The 23,334-nt window shown below is 42.4% G+C and overlaps 1 protein-coding gene across 1 annotated transcript in view; it reads left to right on the top strand.

Annotated features, from left to right (window-relative positions):
• The window catches only part of LOC309333205 (putative helicase senataxin), a 139,556-nt gene that overhangs the window by 79,380 nt on the left and 36,842 nt on the right, over positions 1 to 23,334 (top strand). Inside the window, exons 6-11 of the mRNA XM_081846609.1 lie at positions 5,419 to 5,566; positions 6,484 to 6,585; positions 7,740 to 7,855; positions 8,502 to 8,573; positions 9,780 to 9,932; positions 12,861 to 12,968. Coding sequence (XP_081702735.1) covers positions 5,419 to 5,566; positions 6,484 to 6,585; positions 7,740 to 7,855; positions 8,502 to 8,573; positions 9,780 to 9,932; positions 12,861 to 12,968 — 699 coding nt within the window. The remainder of the gene's footprint in view (positions 1 to 5,418; positions 5,567 to 6,483; positions 6,586 to 7,739; positions 7,856 to 8,501; positions 8,574 to 9,779; positions 9,933 to 12,860; positions 12,969 to 23,334) is intronic.

Below are 23,334 nucleotides of genomic sequence, written 5' to 3'. Positions count from 1 at the left end.
TCAAAACTTTATCTTCTTCCCCCTCTGAATCCTGGAGGACTGGGGGTTGTCCTCCTGTCTTCCTGACTGAGCAGATTCAGCTGCCTGAGGCTTCTTGGCAGCATGACTTCAGCCGGGGGGGGGGTTTCATTTCCACATCTTTACATTGGTTTTCCAAGTAGAAATATAAGGGATCTGATCTGGGTGGACATTCAAGATGTTCTGATATAATGGGCCGATTAGCTGCAAATCAAAGCTCCCTTCCGAAGGCCAATTAACTTCACATAATGTCTTCATTCTCTGCTTTCTTAATTTAATTCCCCAGTCATCATTTTTTGTGGCTGCTTTCCAGTTGTTTAAGAAGCATTCCAGGGGACTACATTGGCTTGCCCCAGACCCCATTTTTTTTTTTTTCTTTCAGATACTCCGCTCCTAACTGGGTTATAAATTCTTTCACACTACACACACTTCATATACTACAGATTGTGGCCTGCACGAGGTCGCCCTGGCAGAAAACGCACAATCCTGCAACCGCTCGGCCAAGGGGCACTAATACCCCGGCCCACACTCGACAATTCAATCACCGGAGTATCTGACATGCAACATACTACATACAAATCACATCAATATAATTTCCCCTCCTGCTTCTGTTCCAAATTTTTGCTGGTGGCACTCTCCTGCACAACCAGTCCCCTTATTCCTGGTGGCTGGCACTGTACTGCACAACCAATCCCCTTATTCCTGGTGGCTGGCACTGTACTGCACAACCAATCCCCTTATTCCTGGTGGCTGGCACTGTACTGCACAACCAATCCCCTTATTCCTGGCTGGCACTGTACTGCCTGTGACACCCTGCCACAACCAGGGGAGGTTGATCAAGCCTCCTGCCCTTTTCCGTCGGGCTGCCCTTCCCATCGGGCTTACCTTTTTCCGCTGCGGACCCCTCCTGGCCAGTTCTCTTTTCTCCCTCGACCTGTGTCTCCACTCCGGAGCAGTGTGGCCGGTTCCCCCCACGAATTGGCAGGGTGCGCGCTGGAGCCTGCAAGCACCGATCCGAGCTGTTCACCGAGGTCGAGCCTGGCCCTCCCCGGCCCTCTGGGGTGGGGCAGATTTCCCGGCCAACGCACCAAGATGAAGGCTGAACCTTGTCCTGCCAGGGAATTCGTTTGCCCACGTCCCCAGTGCCGAAGAGAGAGCAAAAAGCACCAGGAAAGTTTCTTCTTTGGAGAAAAGAGTTTATTGCAATCTGCGCAGAGTGACAACCAGCAGGATAGCTCCTGCAAACTGGCTGTGTCCCAAGACACTTCAGCAGACTTTCTTATACTTTTCTGAGCACTCTTCCCCCCTCCCATACCCTTTCCAGATTTGCCCAATCAGCTGGCAAATGTTCAACTTATTCCCTTATATGGCACATCTATATTGCTTGCTAAACACATTTTTAATGCTTGCTAAACATTCCTCATACGTGCCTTTCTGCTAGCTAAGCACTCCCCCCTCCCCTCTTGCTTGTACGTGTCTTTTCTCATTTTTGCATTAGTAAGCATAAGGCAGGAAGAAGGGGGCCTCCTTTGGCAGGCCTGATTAAATCTGCAAACAGCAGCTAAAATGTTTCTGCAAGCTAAGAAATGGACTTTTGACCTGCCAGACAAATTTAGCAAACAGTCACTGGCGGATGTGCTAACTGTCTGGCCAAAATTTGCAGAAGTAAGATTAGCACAGGATTAGCACAGGAATTTACTGCAGATAGTATTTGAGAGCAACCTTTCTTAGGTACAAAGTACAGAGCTTAGGTGCAGATTTCTTAGGTACGAGGTACAGAGAATATTGAGAGAAACCTTTCTCATCCCCTGCATATATATCTTGCATTTCTAAAACATTTCTAAAGCATTTCTAAAACCGGTAGCACAAAACAGGAAACAGCTCCCAGTCTGCAGAGCTGAAAACAGGAAACAGCTTCTGGCCTACAGAGCTGACACATTTGCGGTTTCTGCTAGCTGCCTAACCACAACTGCAGCCCGTTTGCTTCTTTTATAATATTCTAGTTAACCTTTCCTTCTCCCTTCACCACCAAAGAGGAATTCAAACAAATAGCCAGCACGTGTAGACACAAAGTCAGAAAAGCTAAAGCACAGAATGAACTCAGGCTTGCTAGAGAGGTTAAAAGCAACAAAAAAGGCTTTTATGGGTATGTTCGTAGCAAAAGGAAGAACAAAGAAACAGTGGGGTCACTCAGAGGAGAAGATGGTGAAATGCAAACGGGACACAGAAAGGGCTGAACTCCTCAATGCCTTCTTTGCCTCAGTCTTCTCCGATAAAGAAAACAATGCCCGACCTGAAGAATTTGGAGCAAATGATTCAGCAGAGGAAACACAGCCCAGAATAACTAAGGAGATAGTACAAGAATACTTGGCTAGTTTAGATGTATTCAAGTCTCCAGGGCCAGATGAACTGCATCCAAGAGTATTAAAAGAACTGGCAGATGTGATCTCAGAACCACTGGCAGTCATCTTTGAGAATTCCTGGAGAACAGGCGAAGTCCCGGCAGACTGGAGGAGGGCAAATGTTGTCCCTATTTTCAGAAAGGGGAAAAGAGAGGACCCAAATAATTACCGCCCAGTCAGTCTGACATCAATACCAGGGAAGATTCTGGAGCAGATCATTAAACAAACAGTCTGTGAGCACCTAGAAAGGAATACTGTGATCACCAATAGTCAGCATGGATTTCTGAAAAATAAGTCATGTCAGACTAACCTGATCTCGTTTTTTGACAGAATTACAAGCCTGGTAGATGAAGGGAACACAGTGGATGTAGCCTACCTTGATTTCAGCAAGGCATTTGACAAGGTGCCCCATGATATTCTTGTAAAGAAGCTGGTAAAATGCGGTCTTGACTATGCTACCACTCAGTGGATTTGTAACTGGCTGACTGACCGAACCCAAAGGGTGCTCATCAATGGTTCCTCTTCATCCTGGAGAAGAGTGACTAGTGGGGTGCCACAGGGTTCTGTCTTGGGCCCGGTCTTATTCAACATCTTTATCAACGACTTGGATGATGGACTCAAGGGCATCCTGATCAAATTTGCAGATGACACCAAACTGGGAGGGGTGGCTAACACCCCAGAGGACAGGATCACACTGCAAAACGACCTTGACAGATTAGAGAACTGGGCCAAAACAAACAAGATGAATTTTAACAGGGAGAAATGTAAAGTATTGCACTTGGGCAAAAAAAATGAGAGACACAAATACAAGATGGGTGACACCTGGCTTGAGAGCAGTACATGTGAAAAGGATCTAGGAGTCTTGGTTGACCACAAACTTGACATGAGCCAACAGTGTGGCGCGGCAGCTAAAAAAGCCAATGCAATTCTGGGCTGCATCAATAGGAGTATAGCATCTAGATCAAGGGAAGTAATAGTGCCACTGTATTCTGCTCTGGTCAGACCTCACCTGGAATACTGTGTCCAGTTCTGGGCACCACAGTTCAAGAAGGACACAGGCAAACTGGAACGTGTCCAGAGGAGGGCAACCAAAATGGTCAAAGGCCTGGAAACGATGCCTTATGAAGAACGGCTGAGGGAGCTGGGCATGTTTAGCCTGGAGAAGAGGAGGTTAAGGGGTGATATGATAGCCATGTTCAAATATATAAAAGGATGTCACATAGAGGAGGGAGAAAGGTTGTTTTCTGCTGCTCCAGAGAAGCGGACACGGAGCAATGGTTCCAAACTACGAGAAAGAAGATTCCACCTAAACATTAGGAAGAACTTCCTGACAGTAAGAGCTGTTCCACAGTGGAATTTGCTGCCAAGGAGTGTGGTGGAGTCTCCTTCTTTGGAGGTCTTTAAGCAGAGGCTTGACAACCAGATGTCAGGAGTGCTCTGATGGTGTTTCCTGCTTGGCAGGGGGTTGGACTCGATGGCCCTTGTGGTCTCTTCCAACTCTATGATTCTATGATTCTAGGCACTGTTTTTCTTTGGACAGAAATGCAGTGGTAGCTCGGGTTACATACGCTTCAGGTTACATACGCTTCAGGTTACAGACTCTGCTAACCCAGAAATAGTGCTTCAGGTTAAGAACTTTGCTTCAGGATAAGAACAGAAATTGTGCTCCGGCAGCGCAACGGCAGCAGGAGGCCCCATTAGCTAAAGTGGTGCTTCAGGTTAAGAAAGGACCTCCGGAAGAAATTAAGTACGTAACCAGAGGTAGCACTGTAAAATGCTGGAGAATACTAAGCCTTCTAAATTGCTATGTATTGGGTCACACAAGGACACAAAAGATGCAAGAGGAGGGGGGAAAGTGACAACTCTAAATGGTTAAGGACTCCTTTTTTCGTGTCATTTTCCTTTAAAAATAAATTTCAGAGTGCACATCTGGGGTGTATCTATAGGAGGCAGTGATGTTAAAAGAGGATTGGATAAATTCATGGAAGGGCAATCAATGGCTTTTTGCCATGATGGCTAGGCTATGCTTTGTTTCCATTGTCAGAGGCAGTAATCCTTCTGAATACTAGTTTCTTGAAACCACAGGAGGGGAAGGTACTCGTATGCTCATGTTTTGCTCTCTGGTTTCCCACAGGCATCTGGGTGGCCCCCATGGGAACAGGATGCTGGACTAGATGGGTCATTGGAGTAGTCCAGCAGGCTCTTTTTAGTCCTACTTGGAATAGATCCTTTGAAATTACTGTGCATGAGTAACATAGGCCCCATAATTTTAATGTGTGCACTTTGAATAAAACTTAGTTGGTGTTATGTACTGAGTTGAATAGGATCCAAAATGCAGCAGTCTGATTGGTCCGCAGGAGCCACCCAATCCAGCTCCAGGTGGAAGTGAATCTGCAACCTGATTGGCCTACAGGAGAATCCCGGAATTAGCCAATCACGTGCGACCCATTGTTTAAATAATGTATATAAAGCAGACGGTTTGGGGGAACTTCCATTCCTCGCTACGATGAGCTGAATAAAGAGCATGAAATCCACACTCGACTCCGAGTATATTTCAGTTGGATATGACCCTTGGGCTTTAAAAAGGGACTTTGATCTAAAAAGGTGGAAGACGACTACCCTGCATTATTGCACTTAACTTTTTCTCAGTCTTCTTTATGCCCAGAGTGCAGAACTAGAACTAATGGCTAAATATTAGAGGGTACTTCACAGGGGCAGGAGCTTTTCAAAAGTGCACAGGACTGCCTCTGGAGGTGGGCAGGCTTTCCATTACAGTGGGTCTTTTACCCAGCTATTTTTTCAGGGATGTTGTGGTTGCATCCTGCATTTTAGACCCTTTGTCCGGCAGGGGATTGGACTAGATGACCTCTGAAAGACCCAACTTCAATTACCGTATGCACCCCTAGTCTGGGCATGACTATATGGTTGATTTGTTTCAATGGGTATATTCTAGGTATATTTTACAACCCTATGACTTTTTTTTTCTTTAAATCTCCAGAGATCTGGGAAAGAGAATCCTGTACAAAGCAAGATCAAGAGGAACCGTGTGCTGGTCTGTGCTCCGTCCAACGCTGCTCTAGATCACCTCATGAAAATAATGATTGTTGAGTTCAAGGGAAAATGTCAGGACAAGGAAAAGCCTTTGGGTATGATGAGTTCTTGGCCAGTTCTCATCTGTGGAATTCATAGCTGGAGGGAGCAATTGGCTTGGTCATAACTGAAGAATAAGACATTATTTCGTGTTTAAGTCACTTAGACGCTCCCCCACCTGCCAGTATAGGCAGTGGGTGCTTTGCTTTTCCGAAGGCATTTGTCCTTGCAGAGAATCCATCTGAAATCCTTTGGGACAGGGTTGGATCTTGGTGGTGGACCATGTGTTTGGCATGCTGAAGTCCCCCAGTCTAATCTCCCTGATGCCCTCTGTTTATCCTGTAGACTCCAAGCAAAGCCTTTCTTGTACATCCTTACACTTTTTAAAGGTTCTTTGGGATCCTTTTAGTGCTGCACTTACCTACTAAAAGCTTTGCTGCACTTATTTTTACTGGTTTTAGTGTTGTATTTTTATTTTGTTGTTTGTCTTGTTTTCTGTAAGCTGCCCTAAGGGTGTCTGCAGCAAAAGAACCTTGACGAGGAACGAGTTTCATAGTTAACTGTGCACTGTGTGAATAAGTAATTTTTAAAATCTGTCCTAAGACTTCCAGCATTTAGCATTTTAAGATACCCACGAGTTCCAGTGTTATGAGACAGAGGGAGAAACTTTTCTGTAGCCACTCTCTCCATGCCTTGCATAATTCTATAAACATCTGGCTTGTTGCCTCTTGCCTTTTCTCTAAACCAAAAAGTCCCAAATGTTACAACCTTTCCTTGTAGGGGAGTTGCTGTATCCCCTTGGTCATTTTGGTTGCCATTTTTTGAACTTTTTCTAACTCTTATTGAGGATGTGCAAGATACAGATTTCAGGATTTGCTAAGCAGATCAAAAGTATTTATTTGCCAAATGTCTTTCTAGTTTAAAAAAGCTAGCTGTACTTCAGCAGGGCTCTAAGTGTCTGTTTCACACCCAGGAAACTGTGGTGACATCAACCTGGTGAGGCTGGGGGAAGAAAAATTGATCAGCAAGGACGTACAGAAATTCAGTCTGGATGCCCAGGCCAATCGCAGAATGGGTGAGTAGTTTGTAAAGGGTTCCTCCCTCACACCATTTGCTGTCTCCTAATTAGTCTGCTTAACAGTGGGGTTCAAAAGCTGGTTCTTCATAGCCCCCAGTCTCTGTTCTATCTGGGACAGACCTTTCCCAGATTGTGAGCAGGGATGAAATCCCGTAACACCATCCTATCCCTCCCATCCTATCCTGGTCTGCAGCCAAAGATGTTTATTTTATCAAATATATACTCTGGCTTTTACTCTGGCTTTATCTAAGCATAATTCAACAATAAAGCATCACACACAAAACAAAAAATATAACTGAAATCACTTCAGCTATAAAGTCTTCTTAAAAATCATTCCCAGCAGTTTTAAATCAGTTTCGTAATTGGGGTATAACAGGAACCTCTGGGCTGTAATGTTAGTAGACCCATTGAAATCAATGGAGCTGACTGCCACTGGATATTGTTATAAAGATTGGGTGTCACCCCCCACTCTGCTAAGCAGTAGCAAAATTCTAGGCGGTGTTCCAGGTGCTCACCCAGGATCTGTGTTCCTTTGAGAATCAAGGTGCGGCAGAGGCTTGTGTAGCTTTAAGAAATATGATTTATTCACATATTTACACCTGAGTTTAGATAAAGGGAGTCCAGATCTTACAGCATGGTCATCTCAAGAAGGGCTTGTTCCCTGTTCTCCCAGCCTGCCTGCTCAAGATGGAACTTTCTCTCTCTGCCTCCCTTTTTTCTTCCCAGCACACCTTGCTAAAGGCACTCTTTTCATGTTACCTCAAATACAGTCACCCAGGGAAGCCTTCTAAATCCCTGGTTACTGTTCACACCTCAGGACAGTGGGGAAGGACAGCTCTCTTGCATTGCCAATGGCCCTTAATGGCCCTGTATTGTTTCTTAATTGCCATAGCTTGGCTAGGTCATTTTGCATAGGCTAGCCCAGGAATTCCTCTGCAGCTTGTATATTCCTTACCATTTATTAATTAAACCTTACCATTTATTAATTTCTAGGGATCCCCCCACCATATAACAATATAACAGTATAAACCCACAGTTTAATGAATGTCAGAAGCATTGAATTTCAGTGTGAGAATGGTAAGCAACCAAAGTTCCATTTTGAAAGTGGGATATAAATTTCTAAATTAAAAGCATTTGGTTGGATTCCTTAGGCCGAGCAGCTCTTGGGAAAGATCAAGACATCCACAAGCGGAAGAAAGAGATAGATCAACGACTGGATGCTCTTTCTTGCCAGTGTGCTATAGACGAAAGCCAAAGCAAAGAGAAGGTACTTGTTAGTTGCCATGGGTAATTTGACCAGGATTATTATATCCTACTCAGTCTGTCCGGTAGGCTGTGGTCTGAAACTGTAGTTCAGACATGCTCTTCAGTTAAAAGTGTGAAGGCTTGGAGGCACAGCGGATGGGCTGAAACCTGATGTGGGGTAGTGGGGAGACACATGTTTTACTTGCTCAAATGTTCAGTCTTCAGTTAAAGTGGGGATCAAGTAGCAGGGAGGCTGTTCAGAACTTTTTTTTCTTTCCGTAAGCAGCCCTATATTGAGTCAGAAAATAGATCCATCTAGCTCAGGCTTCCTCAAGCTCGGCCCTCCAGATGTTTTGAGACTACAGTTCCCATCATCCCTGGCCACTGGTTCTGCTAGCCTGACCACTGGTTCATGGGAGTTGTAGGCCAAAAACATCGGGAGTGCTGAGGTTCAGGAAGCCTGATCTAGCTCATTATTGTCAACATTGACAGGCAGCAACTCTCCAGGGTTTCAGACAGGGTTACCTAGAGATACCATTGGGGATTGAATCTGGGACCTTTTGCATCCAAAGTAGATGCTCTACCACTGAGCTATGCCCTTCCCCATGATTGGTTGAGTTTTCATGTCAAAAACGAGTAAATTCCCACCCACCTCATCTTTCTTTCAGAAACAACAGTTAGAGCAGGAAACTCGCAGGCTTGCAGAAGAGAGCAAGAGGCTCACTGTTCAACTGAAGGAGGTATGAGTTTCATCACTAAGATGCTCTTAAAAACAACCTTGGTGAATTGCTTCATCTCATCATGCAAAAAAGTGCTTGTGTCTTGGATTAGCTCCAGCTAGGAAATCAGAATATCTCTCCTGTTAGTACAGATCACTGATTGTGCTGCTACTCTGTTGCACATCAGCCACGTGCCATTATCTCAGCCAAATCATAGACTAGGGTTGCCATAGGTCTGGGAAATCCTGGACATGTCATCTTTTGTTGGGCCAACATGCCCCCCCCCCCGGGGGGGATTTTTACATTTTAAAGGAAGTGTCTGGGTTGGGGGGGCTGGTTTGTTTGTTTGTGTTTGGCTTGGGCATGGGAGGCTTGGGCTGGTGGCTCAGGCTGCTCTGCACGCTGCGGCCGCTGCCAGCCCAAGCCAGGGAAAGAGGCAACCCTATCCTAGACACTTAAGAATTTTTGCGGGGCTCAGAGATCATCTAGTCTAACATCCTGCTTTACGTTCAGCTATTCAGGTTCCTGTCTGTGCCTTGAAAAGCACATAGAGCCAAAAGAGGAAGTTAGAAGTGTGGCACTTTCTCCCACTTCCTCTTTCAGCTCTATGGACTGTATACAATTAATTTTTACCCATTTAGATTAATGAGCCTAATGGGCTCGTCATGTTCATTCACTGGATTGGATACAACCCTATGTGCTTTCCAAGCTGGGTTAGGGTAACTTTCCTCACCACCTCATGCCATAGAAGGTGAGGCTGTGGCTTGGTGGGCACCGAGAGCAATTCTAAGGGGCACTGTTGCATTCCTGAGCACCACATGGGTGAACACATACACCTTCATACGGACTCTAAGCAGGTATTTGGCTGTGTTTATCCTGAGTCATAGGAGCATTGGGAAGCTGCTTTATACTGAGTCAGGCCATTGATCTAACTTGGTCAGTATTGTTTGCCCTATCTGGAGATATTGGCGATTGAAGCTGACACCTCCTGAATGCAAAATGGGTACCCCTTCACAGAACTATGGCCTGTCATTTTAGCATCCAATCCAGTTCTTCTTCTAAAAGCAGCTGACTTCATCTTCAACCACACACTGAGCATGGACTTGTTTTGCCTGCCTGACCATGGCTGCTGTTGCAAAAACAAAACAGGCAGCTGAAAGAAAACTGGTCTCTGTCTAAAAATTAGGTGCTCTTAAAAAGGAAGTTCCTGGCTCTTGTGTTTCCCAGGTTTGTGGGCGATCGCAAAGCGACATGAAAACGAACATCATCCTGGAGTCTCACATCATCTGCTGCACACTGAGCACCAGTGGGAGCAGCCTGCTGGGTGCAGTATTCCAGCGGCTGGACTGTGATCCTCTGAGCTGCGTCATCGTGGACATGGTTAGTGGGGGATATAGGCACTACAGTAGCAAGGGCATATTTGGGGCAGGAGGATGGAGGGTGTCTTTAGTACCTTTTACAGATTGCAGAAACAGCCCTGTTCACTTTGGCTGCCTTGTTTTGTATTTATACAAATGTTTCCCCACCACCAGCACCCTCTTCTGACATTAAAAGCCCTCAAGGCAGCTTTTTTGTTTGATGTGTTTTGACTGTTTTTAGTGGTGTTGCCTGCTTTTCCCCTCTTTTTTATTTCAAGGCGTGCATAGGTGGTTTGCCAAAGGGGGGTGGGTGGGCAGACGGGGGACTCAGATCATTGCCAGTTTTTCTTTTGTGAAATAAGTATTTTCTTGTGTCCTTAACTGTTACTTACCGTATTTTTCGCTCCATAGGGCGCACCGGACCATAGGGTGCACCTAGTTGTTGTTTTTTTTTTGGGGGGGGGGGAATAAAGAAAAAAAATTATTCTCCCCCCCCCCCCAGCTCCAAAGAGCAAAGAAGCCAAGACAGCGAGTGGGATCCATCCCGCTGGCTGTCTTGGCTTCCTCTTTAGCCACATGCAACCTCTCCAGCCGGGAGAGGCTGCGCGCGGCTTCGTTTTTAGCCGTGGGGCTGGGGCAGGGGAAGCCCCCAAAACAGGTCCAGGAGCGGCGGCAAGATTGTGCGCAACCTCGCCGGAGCTTGCGGGGCTGGGGGCAGGGGAAGCTCGAGCTTCCCCCGACCCCAGCCCCCAGAACAGACAGCTATCCGCAAGCCTTCCGAGTGCAGCGGGAGTTCCCGCCGGGCTTCGAAGGCTTGCGGATAGCTGCCTGAAGCCGGGGGAGCGCAGCGGGAGTTGGCACTGCGCTCCCTGGGTTTCAGGCTGCAGGCTGCTATCCGGCTTCAGGCAGCTATCCGCAAGCTTGCATGCGCTCCATAGGAAAGCCTGCGAAAGCCTGCATTCGCTCCATAGGACGCACACACATTTCCCCTTCATTGTTGGAGGGGAAAATTGCGTCCTATAGAGCGAAAAATACAGTAGATTTCCAAATATGCCCTTGAGCCCAAAAAGGTTGGGGACTCCTTAGGAACATAGGAATGTGCCTTATACTAAATCAGACAATTGGTCCATCTTGCTCAGTATTGTCCACACTGACTTACAGCAGCTCTCCAAGGTTTTAGGCAGGAATCTCTCCCAGCCCTACCTGGAGATGCCAAGGACTGAACCTGGGACCTTCTGCACACAAGACAGCTGCCTTCTGGAGGACATCATGTCAGCTACCCATGAGTAGCCTTAGGCAAGCCCCTCTCTGCAAGAACCTTTTACATAATTACAGAAAGCTCTTTGAATGCTTATGGAAAATCGCTACATAAGTACTAAATAACATTTATGTCAGCGAAGCAGCTCCAGTCAAGCTCTAAGCCTGGGAGGCCATGAACCACTTGATCCAACCAGATGATCACCTGCTAATTCACCTGACCAGCCTAACCCTAATAGCATGTCACAGTGGGGAAAGCATCTCACCTAAATCCCTGATTGGCACTTGTTCTGTAGTGGTTGGTACCGTGGGCCTGGTGTGTGCATGAAGACAAAAAGAGAGAAAGAGGAGGCAAGCTGCTGTGCTTACTGATTAAATGTGTTTCTACTGTTGCTGCTCTATACGTTTCAGAGTACATAACTTCCTTCAGGAGCTTTAAATGCTTACAAATTCCTTAGACCCAGAAACACTCTCTTCTGTAAACCTGAGCTCAGAAAACAGCTCTGAATAATCTGCGAAGCAACCTTTTTTCCTTTCTGCACCTCTACAATGAATCAGGTTTACAGTTTGCTGTTGGGGTTTTTTTGGTTTTGTTTTTTAAAAAGGCTTTTTAAAAAAACAACACAGTAGCTTGCCTCCTCTTTCTCTGACCCTGGGCCTAATCACTACATTGAAAGCCTTCCTTTTGCTGTTCATCCAGCCCAAGCATGTTGGTGCTGAGCAGCATGCCCCTCACTGAAAATTCTTCCAGAGGAGTCATACCCAAAGATACCTGGGGCAGGAAGGGGTGAGCATGGAATTTTATAGAACTATATTAACAGCTTTATAGAATTATATGAACAGCTGTAGGCTGCCAAGACATGCTTCTCACCTGACAGCCTGATGCCTAAATTAAGTGTCCGCATTATAAATGTAGGCCATCACTTGAAAGCACTCGGTCTTCAACCATGCAGGTTCCCAGTTGTACCATTTAGCGAAAGTTGACACCATCCCTAGCCCTGGTCATGAGTGCTTTGCACATTTTGAGGGTGGAAATTTTGACTTCCATGCCTAGGTAACTTAAATCTCAAGTTGAAGAAGCTGCTGCCACCCTTTAAAAACAGAAACAGAAACACCCCCCCACACACACTTCAGAATTCAGTTGCTGTAGTCCAGGGGTGGCCAACTCTCAAGAGACTGCGATCTACTCACAGAGTTAAAAACTGGCAGTGATCTACCCCATTTTGGGGGGTTCAGCCAGTGTTCTACTAGTCTTGTTTGCACGCTAACATTAAGATGTGTGGTTTAGCATTATGTGATACAGCTTCAGTTGATGGAACTTGTCGTTCCAACATTTTTGGAAGGCACCAGCTGGGGTGGGAAAGCTGAACTATATCAAACTATACAGGGAAAGCAAATTGTATTGAAGCTGGAGGCAACCAAATAAATGTTGGAGAGCTAGGAATTTATTTTTTTTAAGCAAGATCCTTGAGTAGCTCCCTGCTATGGATTGGATCGAAAGATCCTGGCCTCTTCCCTTCCACCCCAGACTCCTGAAAACTGGATCCAGAGGGTCAGGGGAGGCTATTATGTCAGAATGGATGAGTTCCAGATGTGGTATAGCAGGATTTGATACAAGGCGACTTGTGCGGCGAGATCTTAAGATCTCTCTCGATCTCTCTCATTTAAACTGGTCCCTTTGTCTTTTTAAAAGGCCATGCAGGCTTGTGAGGTTGAAACTATCATCCCACTCATTCATGGCTGCAAAAAGCTGGTCCTGGTTGGAGACCCAAAGCAGCTCCCTCCCACAGTTAAATCTATGGTGAGTATGTCAACAATTAAGGTGTTTTGACTATCCCAGAAAAAAGTTGTAGAGCTGAAAACTGACAGGCTGTTTATAAGCATCTAATGACCCTGCTTTTGGCATAAATAAAGTAAAACATCTATCAGGTCCTTAATGGTGTATGAGCTGCCTACGGTGAAAATGATTCAATTAGTTTATCTGATCAAATTATTTACACAATTCTGTGAGTTTCTGTGAAATCAGCCTGTGTGATTACCATGTTAGTAGACAACATCCCTTTTGGTTAAAAAGAAGTGTATATACCAAGTACTGTTTTTCTGGGAGACACTCCAATGGCTGGTAGGGCAGAGGCAAGAGTAGATAGGGCCAATGCTTTAAGAATGTGTTTTTTTAGATGTATATCAAGGGATATTCCCATAGCAGTAGTCTTTGAGAGACTTTTATTTTTCTCAAGCACCACCATTTCTCTTAGTTCTGATATGCTGCAAAGAGCATAAGGAGAGGGGAGAAGTTCCTGCACCCTCTTACGCTGCCATCTTTCCCACTTTCAAATAAATAAAAGATTGGGTTATTTTGTGGGACTGTTTCCCAAGCCTCTTGGGTAGCCCAGAATAGTTCACTCATTCCTAATCTCTAGTTCAAATACAGGTGAAACTCGGAAAATTAGAATATCGTGGAAAAGTTCATTTATTTCAGTAATTCAACTTAAAAGGTGAAACTAATATATGAGATAGACTCATGACATGCAAAGCGAGATATGTCAAGCCTTTATTTGTTATAATTGTGATGATCATGGCGTACAGCTGATGAAAACCCCAAATTAACAATCTCAGAAAATTAGAATATTAAATGAAATCAGCAAAACAAGGATTGCAAATAGAGCAATATTGGACCTCTGAGACATGAGACCGAGCAATGCAGAAGAACTGAAGGCTGCTATTGAAGCATCCTGGTCTTTTTTTTTTTATTTTTTTAAAATAATATTTATTAAAGTTTCAAAAATTACAGAAAGAAAAAGTAAAAATGCCACATTAAACAAAAACAAAACAACACATCACAATATAAAAAACCAAGGAAAAAAACAGAGAAATAGAACCCGTTAAACAAAAACAAAAACACAAAGAAAAATGCATCAAATCTCCTCATTACTAATCTTTCGTTAGCTTATTTCCTTGACCTCCTCCCACCTCCCTTTTTTGTATTCTAGGTCAATTATCCATTTCAGCAAATCCTTTCCCTCTTATAAATTTTTTGTCCTGTAAATTGTCTTAATATAATGTAACTTTACTTTTCCTCCTTTCACCAATTAACAGTCAGTTATTCCCAAATCCTTTATATCATTCCTGCTAAAATCATATAATATTATTCCAACATCCTTCTAACAGATATTAATTTTACAATGTTTCTATAAATAGTCTTTAAATTTCCTCCAACTAACATTTCTGCTAAATCCATAAAATATCAATCCACCAATTTTCTATCACTCATTAATTTTGCAATATTTCTATATATAAACTTTAAATTTTTCAATCTTCTTCCATCAACTCCTCTCCCTGGTTTCGGATTCTGCCAGTCCTTTCCGTCAATTCCATATAGTCCATCAACCTGGAGATCTTATGTCCGAGGCTCTTAACTCTTTTCCAGGTCCCTTCTGCCGATCTCCTTCATATTCTTTGATGCTAGAGAGCAAATCTTGAGAAAACTCCATCTTAACAATATGTTTATTCCTTCTGGGCAGTTCAGCCAGATTTCCATAGTTGAGGCTACGGTCTATAAAGTGTTTCAGGTCGTATTTCAAGATTCTTCCAAATCCAAAGGCCCCCAAACCTTCAATCTCCTCCAAGTCCATGTCTCAAAAATCAATTAATCCCTGGACTTCCGGAGGCGGCGCAAAACGGCAATGGCGGTCCTCTTTACCCTGTGAAGAGGGGCTCCGCGAAAAAGGGTCGTCCGCTGCGGCAAAGCGGAGACCCGTCAAGAAAAACCACAGGCAGAGCGAGCCTGTGGCCGTGGGACTCGGCGGGCGCCAAAAGCCCCCCCAGAAACGTAGAAGGAACCCCGTAAGGGGCTCCGGAACGGGAAAGGGGGAGCGGCGCTGTGAGTTCATCGCTCTTTTCGTGGATGCAAAGCCGCGCTGCTGCTGCCGATGAGCGCTGACCTTTCTTCTTGAAAACATCGAATTTGACAGCTACATACCCATGAGTAAGGGGTACTAAATTTTGGACTAATTTTATGGATTTGGACTGAAAACGGGAGGCGAGTAACAGGAAGTCCGTCTTCCGATCCTGCTAACTAGATCAAAGCAAGGGCTGAAGTGCGCTGTAGCGCCCAAAAAGGATCGTAAAAACAGAACAAAGGTGCATTGACAGACCTTGTTTCTAGAAGTTAAAAGGGAAACTTTTGTGAAGCTTGTGGACTTAATTTTTGGAACTTTCTTCCTATTTCTGAACTTTCTTCCTATTTCTGAGATATACGGAGTTAAAAGGGACAACCCAGTCGTCGGGCTGCCAGAGTGTAATAGAGAACTGTCAAACTGCTGATACTGTTGCTGAAGTTCAAACTGTTACATAAACTGAGATATTAACGTTTAAACATTGTTTCTGGGACCATTCTTGACACCTTGTGGCTTTTAATCAAGAAATAGAAAGCTTTGGGAACCTTCCTTTTGTACTCGGGAATTACAAAGACTTAATACGGGATTATAGGAACTTCAATGGCGGAAAAGAGTTCTTTCCTTTCTTGAAACTTTGAAATACTCCCCCTAGAGGATTGTGGAGACATAGAGGCCTGGGAACTGTACTTTATTGAGACTTCTTGTGGTTTAATTGTTTATATTTTGAACTTGTCTCTCTCATGGAATAAAAGACAATTTGACCTTGAACTGAGGCAGGTGTGGAATGAGTGGCCCAGGGAAAACAAGAGCAGCCAAAGCTAAAGAAAAAGAAAAAGAAAAAGAAAAGAAGTCTGTGCAACTTGTTCAAACAACTTTAACTCATCAACGCAGATCATCTGTCCCAACTGTGCTAACAGCACAGGAGGAGGAAATCGAGCAGCCTGCTACAGAAGATATGGCAACTGGAGGATCTGAATCAGTCCTGAAACAAATTCTGGAGCAACTGGCAATTTTAAATCAAAAGGTGGACAATCAATCAACAAAAATTGACCAAGCCACATCCTCTATTGGTAAATTAACTGAGCAGGTTTCCCAGCATACTCAGGCAATTGACAATTTGCAAGGAGCTACAGCTGAAAATTATAAATTAGCTGTGGAAGCCAATCAAAAAGCAGAGCAGGCAAACCGAAAAGTTGATGAGATTAAAGGGGAAGTTAGGCCTTTGAAAAGACAAGTAGGGGAACAACAAGCCTACCTGTCACTGGTTGAATTGAAAAGTAAGGAAAATAATCTCAGGTTAAGGGCCATCCCAGAATTGGAGGCAGGCAACTTAGAGGGATTTCTGACACTTCTATTTTCCAAATTCTGGGGAATTGAGGAAGATAAAGATTTTAAAATCGTGACGGCCTTTAGACTGGGAAGATCGGTAAAGAAAGATAAGGCTAGAGACTGTTTGGTTATTTTGAGATCAAGAGAGGAAAGAGATAAGATATTAGGCCTACATTTTAAAAAATCCTTGGAGATAGAAGGTAAAAAGGCTGAAATCTACAGAGATATTCCCAAACATCTATTGGATCTTAGGGCCACTTACACAGACCTGACCAAATTGCTAAGACATAACGCAATTCCTTATAGGTGGGAGTTTCCACAAGGACTATCATTTACTTATAAAGAAAGGAAAGTAAGAATCAAAACACCTGAGGATCAGCAGAAGTTCCTACACGACCACGAGGAGGATCTCCAAAAAGGAGCTGCAGCTTCTTGGCCACCACCACCACCGGGACCACCACCAAAACCTACACCGTCTGGATCTGGACCAGCACCACCACCTCCGGGATCGGAGGAAAACCTAGACACCCCATTGTAAGACCCACCAACTAAACCAGGATGTCTCTGCAGCTTCTTAGCTGGAATATAAATGGCGGAAACTCTCCGGAAAAAAGAAGAAAAGTATTTCATATTTTGAAAAAAGAACAATTGGACATTATTTGCCTGCAAGAAACACATGTGACAAGGCTCCACAGAAAAGTGTTAATCAATAAAAGATTAGGCCAAGAATTTATTTCTTCGGACAAAGTTAAGAAAAGAGGAGTGGTGATTTATGCAAAGGAGAGCCTGTCACCGAAATTTCTATTTAAAGATGAACATAGCAGAATTTTGGCGATTGAAATTCAGACGCAAGGAGAAAAATTTTTGATATTAGGAATATATGCTCCAAATGAAGGAAAATCGGAATTCTTTAGGAAGCTGCATGAGATTATGCTGGACTACTTAGACTATAACAACATCATTATGTTGGGCGATATGAATGGGGTCGTATCTGTAAACATGGATAAGTCGCAAAGTGCTAACATAACGAAAGATGGCAGACTACCTAAAACTTTTTTTGAAATGACTGACAATATGGACTTAATTGACATATGGAGGGTTAAGAACCCCTTAAGAAAAGAAGGAACTTTCTTTTCTGAAGCTCATCTGACATGGACACGAATCGACCAAATATGGACAACTAGAGGACTGGCACCTAAGACTAGAAAAGTCGAAATCTGCCCAAAAACTTGCTCCGACCATAATGCATTGAAAGTGGAACTGAGACTAAACATAACCGGATCCTTTAGATGGAAAATGAATGACACCTTATTAAGGGACCAGGAGATTGTTAAGAAGGCCCAAAAAACTTTAAAGGACTATTTTGAAATAAATTTAAACACCACTGTGGAAAAAAGAAGAATCTGGGACGCAAGTAAAGCAGTTATGAGAGGGTTTCTAATACAACAAAATACGATTAAGAAAAAGTTCTGGAATGAAAAGAAGGAGAAGATATTGGAGAAAATAAGAGAAGGAGAGAAAAAACTAAGATCTAGGCCCAAGTCGAAGGAAGTGCTGAGAGAAGTGAAATTTTTCCAGGCACAATATTCGAAATTGATAAATCAAGAGGTGGAATGGAAAATTAAACAAATGAAACAAAGATCCTTTGAATCAGCAAACAAGTGTGGGAAACTGCTAGCATGGCAGTTGAAAAAGAGACAAAAACTTAACACAGTTACAAATCTAGAGATTGAAGGGAGAACGGTTCAGAAACCCGAGGAAATTAGAAAGTGTTTCCAGAGATATTTTAAAGAACTTTATTCACAAGGGCCACAGAAAAACTTTGAGATGGATCAATTCCTTAAAACTAATGGATTACAAAAAATAACTCAGGAAATGAGAACTACCCTGAATAGTAATATCACCCAGCAAGAAATTGAAAGTGCCATTCAGAACCTTCAATTAGGCAAATCTCCAGGCCCTGATGGACTTACCTCCAAATATTATAAGGTTTTGAAGGACTATTTGATACAACCTCTGTTGGAGGTCTGCAATCAGATTATGGAGGGGAGGAAGGCACCGGAGACGTGGAAAGAAGCTTTCATCACATTGATACCTAAACAAGAAACTGAAAAGACCCAGCTTAAGAACTACCGCCCCATCTCACTCCTAAACGTGGATTACAAAATTTTTGCGGATATTTTGGCAAGTAGGTTTAAAAAAGTACTTAATGAAGTGATCCATAAGGACCAGGCTGGCTTTCTCCCCGGTAGGCATTTGTTTGATAATACAAGAAACATCATTGACATTTTGGAACTTCTACAAACAAATCTTAATACTAGAGCGGTTTTAATCTTTATTGATGCGGAGAAAGCCTTTGACAACATTTCTTGGATGTTCATGAAGAAAAATTTGGAAGGGATGGGAGTCGGGCGGGGGTTTGAAAATGGAATAGAAGCAATTTATTCAGAGCAAAAAGCTAAATTGATTGTTAACAATGTGGTGACAGAGGAGTTCAAAATAGAAAAAGGGACACGACAGGGGTGCCCCCTATCCCCCCTATTGTTTATTTCAGTCCTGGAGGTGCTATTGAACATGATTAGAAAGGACCGGTCTGTACAAGGAATTGAGGTCGGAGTGAAACAATATAAACTGAAAGCTTTTGCAGATGACTTGGTATTAACATTACAGGAGCCAGTCTCTAGTACTAAAAGAGTGTTAGAATTAATTTCTGACTTTGGTCGGGTGGCGGGATTTAAGCTGAACAAGCAAAAAACTAAGGTTCTAGCAAAAAATTTGACAACTACAGAAACAGATGAGTTCCTGAAAGAAACAGAATTAAATGTGGTTAAAAAAGTAAAATACCTAGGGGTGTATCTGACCTCTAAAAATTTGAATTTGTTTAAAGATAATTATGAGAAATGTTGGTCAGAAATCAAAAGAGACTTGGAAATATGGTCAAGATTGAAACTTTCCTTGTTGGGCCGGATAGCAGCTATAAAGATGAATGTACTGCCGAAAATGTTATTTCTGTTTCAGGCCCTACAGATCGTGGACAAAGTGGAATGTTTTGGAAAGTGGCAGAGGGATATTTCCAAGTTTGTTTGGCAGGGCAAAAAGCCCCGAATAAAGTTTAAAATACTAACTGACGCGAAAGAAAGAGGGGGATTTGCCCTGCCAGACTTGAGGTTATATTATGAATCTGCAGCCTTCTGCTGGTTGAAAGATTGGATTTTATTGGAAAACACTGATGTCCTAGATCTGGAGGGGTTTGATAATGCTTTTGGGTGGCATGCATATTTGTGGTATGACAAGGTTAAAGTTCACAAATTGTTTAAAAACCATATTGTCAGAAGAGCAATTTTGATGGTCTGGACAAAATATAAGGACTTATTGGAGAGTAAGACTCCGAGGTGGCTCTCACCGGTGGAGGCCAAGGCACGTAAGAGACTTAACATGGAAGCCTACTGGCCTAAATATCGGGAAATAATTGAAAAAATTGGAGACAATTGGAGGTTGCTGAGCTTGGAAAAATTGAAAAACAAGGTGCGAGATTGGTTGCACTATGCTCAAATCCAGGAGGTTTTTAAAGTGGATAAAAAGGTTGGATTCCAGGTGGAAAAATCGAAACTAGAGACAGAACTGTTAGAGCCAAAAAATAAATTACTTTCGAGAATGTATAATTTGCTGCTTAAATGGAATACACAGGACGAGACAGTCAAATCCGCCATGATAAAATGGGCACAGGACTTGGGGCACAACATTATGTTTGAAGACTGGGAAAGGTTATGGAACACCGGAATGAAATTTACGGCATGTAGTGCCTTGAAGGAAAATATTATGAAAATGATATACCGGTGGTACATGACCCCAGTCAAACTTGCTAAGATATATCACCTGTTTGACAATAAATGTTGGAAATGTAAAGAGGCGGAAGGGACATTCTTTCACCTCTGGTGGACTTGCCCGAAAGTGAAGGCCTTTTGGGAGATGATTCATAATGAACTAAAAAAGGTACTTAGATTTACCTTACCTAAGAAACCGGAGGCCTTTCTTCTGGGCATTGTGGACCAGAGAGTACTCAAGAAAGATAGAACTTTTTTTATGTATGCTACCACAGCAGCAAGGATCCTGATTGCTAAGCATTGGAAGACACAAGATTTACCCACGCTGGAGGAATGGCAGACGCAGTTGATGGACTATATGGAACTGGCTGAAATGACTGGCAGAATCCGAGACTTGGGAGAAGAAACAATCGAGGAGGACTGGGAAAAATTTAAAGACTATTTGAAAAAACATTACAAGTTGTATGAATGTTAAAAAATGCTCTTTTTAGAAATTCTTGCTTCAGCATCGGTAAATTAATGAAATGGAAATTAAGGTACAAGAAGTCAAAGGTGGAACGATGAAATAACTTTATTATGTTTAAGCTAAAACATATAAGATTTGGGTTACAATAGTTTTGAAATTAGGCAACATGATAAAATGAAAGATACAATAAGCTCTGAAATAAGTTAACAAATTGCTGATATTTTGTATTACAGAGAATGCAGGGTTTGGAGGATGTGGGGAAGTCCAATAGATGTGCTGGAAAAAAGGATTATGGAAATTTGTAATTTCTCTACTGTATTTTTCTATTTCTGTCTTTATTTCTTTTTTCTGTATTTCATAAATTTAATAAAAATATTATTTAAAAAAAAAATCAATTAATCCCTAGATAGAGGGATCATTCCGACTTTCCTTCTTCAGTCCAAACCGGGAACCAATCCTCGAAATCTGACTTTTTCTATATTCAATCATAGAAGGCCTCAATTTATAGTCCTCAATTTGCTTCTGTAAAACTAAGAGTCCCACTTGTGTTATTTTAGGTTCAAAAACAACAACTTTCTCCTTTTCCTCCACCATTTGTTCTGCCAAAGTAGGTTCCTGTGCCAAGTCCTGAAATATTTCTGTGTTGGTGCTCTCTTCTCGTATCAAATTAGTCACTTTCTGTTCCAAGTTATCAACTTTAAAAGTCGTGGCATCCGTCTTTTTATTAAGCTCTTCCAGCGAATGACTTATTTTACATAATAGAGTAACAATATCTTCTCCTATCAACATTTTGAATAGTCCAAGGTCAATCACTGGTTCTCAGAATCCTTATCTTGCAGCTGGAGATCCCCCAGTTACACTCCTGTAACAGTTTCAAAAGCTCCCTCTAGAGGGAAACAGTCTCCACTTGTATGAGTTCTTTCAAGCACAGCTCAAGCAATAAACAAAGTTTCAATTTTCGGTTACTTTTCCTCCATTTTGTTTTTTGTTTTTTAAAGATATTTATTTTGATTTTATATAATAAAACAAATATTACAATCAAGCAAAACAGAAAAAAAATACAATAAAAAGCAACATAATCCAACAGAGCTAAAAAACACAGTAAAGAACATATGACAGAAAAAATAAGAAATAAGAACAGAAAATAAAGAAAATTAGTTTTTGGATTCTTATCTTTATAACCCTCTTTCCTGACTTCCTCACGTCTCCCTTTCCTGCATTCCCCTTTACTCAATCAAATTCAGCAGCTCCTTACCCTCTTTCAAATCTTAATCAATATTATACATTTCAACCTATTATGTCTTTGATTTTCCCTTTCTTTTTAAATCCATTTTTACATGTTCTTTATAACTTAATCCCTTATATCATTCTGTTTAATTTCGACATAATATTACTCTGGCCTTTACACCCTTTTCTTTTAAAACATTTTTGCATTTTTCTTTACCATGTCACTAATGCCATATTATCTTTATATCCAACATCATTTTAACATTCAAACATTTTACAATGTTTTTGTAGGTATTCTTTGAACTTCTTCCAGTCCTCTTCCACCGACTCTTCTCCCAGGTCTCGGATTCTGCCAGTCATTTCAGCCAATTCCATATAGTCTATCACTTGCACCCGCCATTCTTCCAGGGTGGGCAAATCTTGTGTCTTCCAATACTTTGCGATGAGTATTCTTGCTGCGGTTGTTGCATACATAAAAAATGTTCTATCTTTCTTTGGCACCAATTGGCCGACAATGCCCAGAAGGAAGGCCTCTGGTTTCTTAGGTACAGTATATTTAAATACCTTCTTTAGTTCATTATAGATCATTTCCCAAAAAGCCTTAACCTTTGGGCATGTCCACCAAAGGTGAAAGAATGTTCCCTCAGTTTCTTTACATTTCCAACATTTGTTGTCAGGCAGGTGATAAATTTTTGCAAGCTTGACTGGGGTCATGTACCACCTATACATCATTTTCATAACATTTTCTCTTAAGGCATTACATGCCGTAAACTTCATATCAGTGGTCCACAACTTTTCCCAGTCAGCACACATAATGTTATGACCAATGTCCTGTGCCCATTTAATCATAGCTGATTTAACTGTTTCATCCTGTGTATTCCATTTTAGCAGCAAGTTGTACATTCTCGAAAGTATCTTAGTTTTAGGTTCTAACAATTCTGTTTCTAATTTCGATTTTTCCACCTGGAAGCCTATTTTTTTATCCAAGTTAAAGGCCTCTCTAATTTGGTAGTAATGTAACCAATCTCGCACTTTATCTTTTAGTTTCTCAAAACTCTGCAGTCTCAATGTGTCTCGATCTTGTTCTAATATCTCCCAATATTTCAGCCACTTGGCCTCCATATTGAGTTTTTTCAAAGCCTTAGCCTCCATAGGTGATAGCCACCTTGGGGTCTTGTTTTCCAATAGGTCCTTATATCTTGTCCAGACATTAAACACAGCTTTCCTGACAATATGGTTTTTGAATGCTCTATTAGCTTTTACCTTGTCGTACCACAAATATGCATGCCACCCAAAAGCATTATTGAACCCTTCCAAGTCCAAAATGTCAGTGTTCTCAAGAAGTAGCCAGTCTTTCAACCAGCAGAATGCTGCTGATTCATAGTACAACTTCATGTCTGGCAAGGCAAACCCCCCTCTTTCTTT

The sequence above is a fragment of the Podarcis erhardii genome, assembly GCF_964252035.2.
Source record: "Podarcis erhardii genome assembly, chromosome: W".
NCBI lineage: Eukaryota > Metazoa > Chordata > Lepidosauria > Squamata > Lacertidae > Podarcis > Podarcis erhardii.
This window is presented reverse-complemented; position numbering and strand designations above follow the sequence as displayed.